General features: G+C 37.4%; 1 protein-coding gene across 1 annotated transcript; it reads right to left on the bottom strand.

Moving 5' to 3' along the window:
- LOC109825434 (acyl-CoA-binding domain-containing protein 3-like) lies at window positions 7–4,327 on the bottom strand. Its single transcript, XM_020392288.1, has 6 exons — window positions 3,745–4,327; window positions 3,309–3,678; window positions 2,313–2,418; window positions 2,119–2,222; window positions 1,950–2,017; window positions 7–236 (listed from the first exon to the last, which is right to left on the bottom strand). Exons 1-6 carry the CDS (start codon window positions 4,325–4,327, stop codon window positions 217–219), a joined length of 1,251 nt encoding a protein of 416 aa, XP_020247877.1. The 3' UTR covers window positions 7–216.

The raw sequence follows: 7,703 nt of genomic DNA, 5'->3' as shown, positions 1-7,703 counted from the left end.
AGTTTGCATTAAAATTTTCAGCATCTTGAGGCTTCCTTGTACAACAATTCACACAAGAATGCTATTTACATACTTGCTATCAATTTTATACACCACAGATAAAACGAAAAGGCCCCGGAAGTTTTAATCATTAGATATTCAAAACGCCAGCAAGGCTCGCTCAACCAAAGCAAGTGTGCATTGTTTGGAGAGAACAAGCCTAGAAGAATTTTGGATTTACTGAGCCCTGGTAAAACCTGTAACACACAAAGTAAACCAGCTCGATGATAGGCAGTGGATATAGCGGGGATGAACTATTGTCAGGCAAGAATGAATAGTCCGTGCCCTATGTACAGTCATTAAAAACAACTACTTGCAGTGGAGGTGATTGAGTGTAATGTAACCAAAATTTGCTAAACGCGCAGAATTAACTATCTTTGGTGCCAGAACAAGCATTACCAGCATGAACTACACAATAATTGGTATATAATGGTACTGCATATAAACAATAATGTTTTCACCTAATTAGCGTACTTGTAGCACATTTGGATTTAAGTACAATATTTATGAAGTAAAACATAGCACACTTGACCTCAATAACTAGAATTAGGTACCTACGACCCGTCTTTGAGCTGCCTTCCTCAGACGTAAACATGTTTTTACTAATTAATTTTGTATTAACTAAAAAATGATTAAACTCTCTCTCTTTTTGATGCATATATGAGCAAACTCTGATCATAAAATCAAATTACTTATTTTCATTTCCATTTCTTAAAAAAGTAATCAAAATTAAAGGACAGTCGTAATTCAAAAATGGAAGGGAAAAAAACTCCCCATGCAAGCTATTCAGAAAGAATATCTTGAAGATCACTTGATTCTTTCACAGAGACGAAAACAGTAAACTCACATCCTAAGTTGCAAGGATACAGGAATGAGTGCAGATGTAGGTACAGAACATGGAAAATTTGTAAAAGGTAGGGCATGGAGACACGGCTAAAATACATGAGTTGAAATCATAGCTGTAACCTTGATACGCAAATGACCCTTTAAAATTGTAGTTCTTAACTGAATATACGTTGAAATGAACCTGATCTTTGTCCAACAAGCATCAAAATGAGATGTGAAGTGTAATATATATATGTGCAAGAAGTGTATGACAAGCGTTTTAAATTAAAAAATGTATCATATAATCAACTACACGTTTGACTAAATGTATGCATATATTAAGGAGCATCCAAGAAGTGTCGAGTACGGGTACGGATATGTGATGTCTCTGATACGGGTACGGCTTCATGATAGAAGTACACATGCAAAATAGCTTAGATCAAAAAGGAAATTGAACTCATAGACATTACATAATAATCATATAGATGCTCCCATTCTTGCATGCTCCATTGGAACCATTATTTTTATGTTTCCAAGGAAAATGAGAGTGTAACTTGTGTGTACGTATATCAGCAACTTGGTCAATGTGTTCAACTATAATAATGTCTAGAATCTGAGAACATGGCAAGCATTCAGGAATGACTCAATACGATTGAATCCTACTAGCGACTTTATACCACTGGAACCTGCCAGAACCTCTGTGTAACCTTCAGCTCGCGTCCTGTGTTTTCCCATCTCTCAAAAAATATATGAGTGAAAGAGACAATTGACACATGAAGGAGAGAGGTAAAGCAGCAATGTGGTATTGGTGGAGCACCAACGTTTTGGTAACCTAAATTCAAGTGTCTATATGTCATATAAATATTGTTTCAAAAAATAAACGAAGCCGCACACACAGTACCATCTTTACCTGACGATCAAGTCCAGGTCAATTCTGTAACTTTACAAGGACCAAATTTTCGAAACCAACACAAAATTATATAAACAGGGTTAGTATATCACTGTTTAGCACCCTTTTCACAGATAGAAACTGAACATGAGGAAATTAGGTATATAGCTAAGTGAAAATGTACACATAGTAATACCTTGGTCAGTGTGCTCTGTGGTAGCATGTTTAACTTCCTCATCAAAGAAAGATGGGCTTTCCTCCTTCCTGGAAAGCAGTTTGTTTAATCAACAGATAATCATTGCTATCTGAAGACAAGTAGAAGGACCAATATCTACAAAGACCCAAAATGTAGGCTTGTGAAATACCTTTCAGTTTGAGTGTTCGGTTGACTGCATGAGTTCGAGCATAAATTAGGCATACAAGCTCCAGATGGTTCTGTGACTTCGTTTTCTTGTTTTACAACACCTCCCTAGGAAATTATAAGAGATTTCATGTCTCCGTTACATATTGACTAGCCAAGGATTATTTGCAGTATATTGTCTTCTACGTCAGGACTTACCTTGGGGTTTTCCCCCATCCATCCAGGAATTTTCTCAGAAAGAAGACTCATGTATTGTTCCATAGCCGCATCTGGATTCATGTTTCCCAATGTTTGCCAAGCATGCCTTAAACAACACAATCATTGTCTCCATCATTAACAAATTGCGTATCTTGCCTGTTATTATAACTAACAATCAAATTACTACAAGAAGCTAATAACCATGTCACCCGAGGAATTCCTTCTACGGGCTACATGAGCCAAAGGAACTCTGTATAGTCAAGTGGAAGGCTAAAACTAAATGCAACTGGCCTTTTATATTTAAATAATGGGATGAAGATTGCTTCATTAAGAACAAGACATCAGGGTACAGTTGTGCTTCGTCGTTTATTTCATAAATGAAGCATAGTAGCTTTCCTTCTGACAGACTTATGGTGCTGGGATCTATAATGACTTAAAAAATAAAAGCCTATGCGCAACAAGAAAATAAGCAGTAAAAAAGATACAATATGTGTTTATTTAATTTAATCTTTCACTACATATTTGCAAGACAAGATAGCAATATACTACAGAGGAAAAAAATCATTTTGATGCTTTTTATACTTCTAAACATGTAATTGTCAAATTGACGATTTTATTGTTTTTCATCGGCTTATCCTCACTTCATTTTTATTTTAAGTTCCGAAATGCAGTATACATCATTGTATCGATTATTCTTTTCTTCATGGATTATTTTCAATAGTTTTGAATGCAGTAGACACTTTTAAGTTTTGAAATGCAGGATACATCAGCTTCCCTTATTATTTTATTTATGGTTTCTATATCTTCTAAATTTCGATATTTCAAAAGTTTCGGATGCAGAACACACCTTTCAATTTGCTAAATTGCATAGCAAATAAATTCTAGGTAGTAAAAAAAAGTTATCTGGATAAGCTACAAAATAAAAGAACATTCTCTACAATCATTCAAAAAAAAACTTGAATAACAAAATAACTAATTTAGAAAGAGATAGCATACCATTTAGCCCTAGCAGCAACCTTCAAAGGCATTGGCTGAGGATCATAGCAAGGACCCTCAGTCACGATCTTGTGAAGCCCATATAATTTCATTTGCTCATCATCATTGAGGCTGGACAAAGCAAATTCACCACCTTTGCCATCAACATAAGCTGCAGCCACAGTAAAATGTTTATCCAGTTCAGTCCGTTCGATTCCCTCCCATTCATCTTCTTCACTAAGCAGCGATTTCTCCTTCACATCATAGAGAGTTTCAGACCCTTCTTTCGGTACATATTCTTCTCTCAATCCAGTAACACCGTCCCCTTCATTTTCTTTAACAAATGTGACGGAGTCTTCGGCTTCCAATTCGGCCCCGATCCTATTTAGATCTGCTTAAAGCATCTCCCGAGTAGAATCATCGTCAATTTCTTCTTTTTTGACCTCAACCACATTACCTGCACCTTCAATTGCTTTACCCAAGAACGCACCGGCTCTTTCGACATCATCTCCAACATTTTCTTCGATAGTAATCGAACCAGCTTCTTCCGCTTTTGCCTCAGTCTCGATCCCATGTGCATCAACTTCTTTCTCCAGAGCGAGTTGAAGCTCTTCAGCCTCGACAGGCTCACTTCCTTTACTCTCACGCATATCTCCAACAGAAGCATCTCCAATTTCTCGCTTCATCGCTTCAACAACAGTCTCTCCACTTCCAGTTCCTGCTGCCTCATTCTCAGTTTCAGGCTCAGACATAGTTGATCTTGCTGCTTCAAGACCCCTTGAAATCATTATATACTCTTCTCGAACCCTAACTTCAGCTATCTCGTCTTGATCAACAAGATCGCCATCAAACTTCTCGATTCCAATCCCTTCTTCGCATTTCTTATCATGATCTGACCTAGCTTCTGCTGATGAAATAGGATCGGATCGGAGAGAATCGTTACCTCGTTTCTCGTCGGCGATCTCAGTCGACGGTCCGAGGAGAGAGACGAGGAGGACAGAGAGGATCGCAGTGAAGAGGAGCTCCTGATAGAACTCCATGGCGATGAGAGAGAGAGAGAGAGAAGAAAAAGAACAGAGGAAAGTTGAGGTTTTTAATGATGGCGGTGGTGGGATCTTTGAAAGGCATATTCACCGCGCTGACGGGTCTCGGTCTTCGCGGGTCGGGTTAGCTGCTTTGAATCCGACCGTAACTCGGTTAAAAAGCGAAAAAAGGGGTTGTTTCAATGTTATAGTATTTTGAAATTGAGAATAAATATACAAAATCATTTACCACGGGGGTCGACTAGTCATCCTTTAATTTACTGCATAAATCTCTTCTTAGAACGTCCTGGCCCGATCTTCGGGCACATAAATCTCTTCAGTAAAAAAAATTTAGAATAAAGACTTTGTTGTTGTTGTTCGATCTTATTCTTCCAATGATCATGTAGTAAATAATTAGCACGCTTTATGTTCATCACAATCCATACTTTGAATAGAGGATACATGAACATGCGTACTAGTCAAAAATAGTATATATATAGAACGTCAAATTCTAATCGTGCAAGTTTTGTCTTGTTTTGTTTGCTTCCTTCATTCTATTTAGTATTTGTTCGGTGAAGAGAACGACTTGAAAAAATGAACATAAGTGATTACTCCAAAGTACGTAGACCTTATCGCAAAAGATAAATCAGAAAAGGATTTTATTTATTCGATAATATGCTTTCAAAATTTTATGAGGCTTGGCCCGTTGGCAAAAATTGCACCGGAGAATTTGTTCTCGCTTGTGGGCTTGTGTAAGCCGATTGAACGCTTTCGGTGAATTATGCTGAAACTTTTCCACCAAATTTCCTTAGATTTCACTGGATTATTACTTGATTTTACTTTTGGTTGTTAAAATAATTCACGTGTGAGTATAATTATAACCTCACATCGGATTAGGATAAAAAAGTATGATGAGTTTAAATAGAAGTTGAGGCTAACATTTAAATTTATTTATTTATTTATTATTTTAGTTTTATTTTTTTTATAACAATTGATTCATTGTCTCAATTTAAAGCTCGTTAACTTTAGTTATTTAAACATAAATGTAATCTTGAACTGAAAACAAATAACGTGTCCCCTTCTTAACCTTTCAAAAAAAAAAGGAAGGTAAAAAATATATGCATAATGTGGGACTCCAAATGAGTTGTCCTGTTTTTTCCCAGAATAAGATTTTAGCAAAAATCAGAAAGGTTTTTTTTTTCTTAATTTTTCTTCTTGAATAGTGTTTTTTGGTATACTTTCATTTTCTATTACTTCATGGTGCCTTGATGCTCCGAATGTACATAGAAAGGAAAATGAGAGAAGCACGTCCTGAAAAATGAATATTAAAAGAGAGCATTTGTCATGAGTTTTTTTCCCCCTCCCAAATATTATCAGGTTACTTGTGAATAGACCCCAAAATATTACCAGATTACTCCAGAGTGATTTTTTTAAAAACTACTGGAAGAGTCGAAGAAGTTCATCGAAGAGCTGTACTAGTACAAATAGAGCTACAGGAGGTCTATCGGGGCTTAAAATGTGTTATAGAACACGATGACTACTCGCGATTAACCCAATATTATTCAGCGAGAAACAAGTCACATAAATCAACTTATAATCATCCATGCTCCATGAAATTGGCAAGATAAATCAGATAATTCACCGTACGGTACTTAGAGCAATTACACGAAGCTTGTTGTCCCAATCTTCAAACAACACCATCACGCAATCTTCTCAAAAGAAAAGCACCTATTAATTATTATACTACCATCACAAACTACATAAATTACAGCTGAAGCAACCCCAAGATTCTCAACCTCTCCTTGACCCGAAACAATTTTAATTTCAAGAGCCTTAGCATGTCGAATTCCCTCAAGCAATGACAATATCCCCCGCAGACCAAAAAAGAGGGGGTCGGGGTATCAAAAGGTAATGATTTGTTAGAGCATTGAAAACTTTGCTTGAGAATGTATCCATCCATGCGCCTAAAGAGTTGCTAAATATAAACTAAAACTTTTAGGATAACCAAAAAACCAGTATGATAGATGTGCCAGTAAATGGTGCTTGGTGAATTATATGATTTAAGTTACCAATTCTTGCTGGGGCACAGAATATTGCAGTTGGTTATGAAGCTACATATGTGGAATTTTTTTTTTCCTTCTTCAAACGTTGGTTCTATAACGAAATTATTAGTTGCAATGGACCCCCCTGTAGTTCTATTGTTGCAAATAGACCCCCTGAGTGAAAAATTTGGGGGGGGGGGGTGGGGGGGTTGAAAAAAAAAATTGCTCCTGGGGTCTAATCTGCAACAATAGAAGGAAGTCTACCTGCAGGTCGCACTTGGGTGATGGTATAGGCGGCCTGTCTACACTTAACACTTTAGGGCGCGTTTGGTTGCCTCTTTTAGAGGGGGAAATGGGTTGAAAGCCTGCCAAAAGTGTCAGTTTTGACAGGCTTTTTTTTGCAAAAACGACTCTAAAAGAGGCGTTTTTGCAAGAAAGCATGCCAAAATTGACACTTTTGGCAGGCTTTCCCCTTCCTCCTTATGCAAACAAACAGCCCCTTAGTCTTTGGAGATAACATGGAAAGCTTGTTTTCATATTGCAGCCACTCTGTGGAAATTAACAAGTCTCCCTTGCCAATCTCCTCATCGAAAACTTGTTACCTTTTCTTTCAAGAGATGATGATAGAGTGTCGAAAAACAATGTGGGGTTCGAGTCCTAAATTGCGATTATGACCTATGTTGTGGGTAATTATTCGGGAGGAAAGAAACACTAACATCAGCAATGATGATACACTATGAACAACCTATGGTCTTTACTGATGACGAGAGAAATATCCACACTTGGGCTATAGTACGAGAGAGGTCTATCCGCAATTAACCCTTAAATACAATTATTCCCTACCTGGGACATATAGTTGTCTTTTTTCCTTCCTTATTTTTTTAAAATGATGGAAACATGCAGTTGTTGTATTTGAACTACTAAAACCAACCCAGTAGTCATGGTTTTCTGCAACAATAGTCTTATGAAGTATAGCTTCATAACGTTGGCAGAAGTGAGAATCTAAATGCAGCGTTTTCACGATAAAAAAAACTATTGAATAACCCCTATTATAACCTAGCAATTACACTGGCATTAAGCACATAAAATGACTTAACCTGTTAGTCCAAGCTGTTGGGAAGCACGTGAGGACCACCACGTGCATGATGCGGAGCAGCAAATCACCCGTGAAAGGCTAAGACTATGGGGCCCACATCCGATAAAACAATCATTTATAATAGACCTCCATATATTTATGTTTTCCCTAGGGTTGAGTTGCGAGGAGGGAGGATTTGTGGAAGCAGCCGCAATTGGGACAGCAAAGGTGGAGGTGTGCGAAGGAAGTTGAAGCGCCGAGGTTGGATTAATTTCGG

The sequence above is a fragment of the Asparagus officinalis genome, chromosome 10 (genome assembly GCF_001876935.1).
Source record: "Asparagus officinalis chromosome 10, Aspof.V1, whole genome shotgun sequence".
NCBI lineage: Eukaryota > Viridiplantae > Streptophyta > Magnoliopsida > Asparagales > Asparagaceae > Asparagus > Asparagus officinalis.
This window is presented reverse-complemented; position numbering and strand designations above follow the sequence as displayed.

What these genes read in the sequence shown, in the direction of transcription:
- LOC109825434 (XM_020392288.1), bottom strand. Translation starts at nt 4,327, where the DNA reads ATGGAGTTCTATCAGGAGCTCCTCTTCACTGCGATCCTCTCTGTCCTC. An exon ending in GTTGCTGCTAGGGCTAAATG is followed by an intron (nt 2,419 to 3,308) that starts GTATGCTATCTC and finishes GTGTTGTTTAAG; the next exon opens with GCATGCTTGGCAAACATTGG. An exon ending in CACAGAGCACACTGACCAAG is followed by an intron (nt 237 to 1,949) that starts GTATTACTATGT and finishes TGTGTGTTACAG; the next exon opens with GTTTTACCAGGGCTCAGTAA.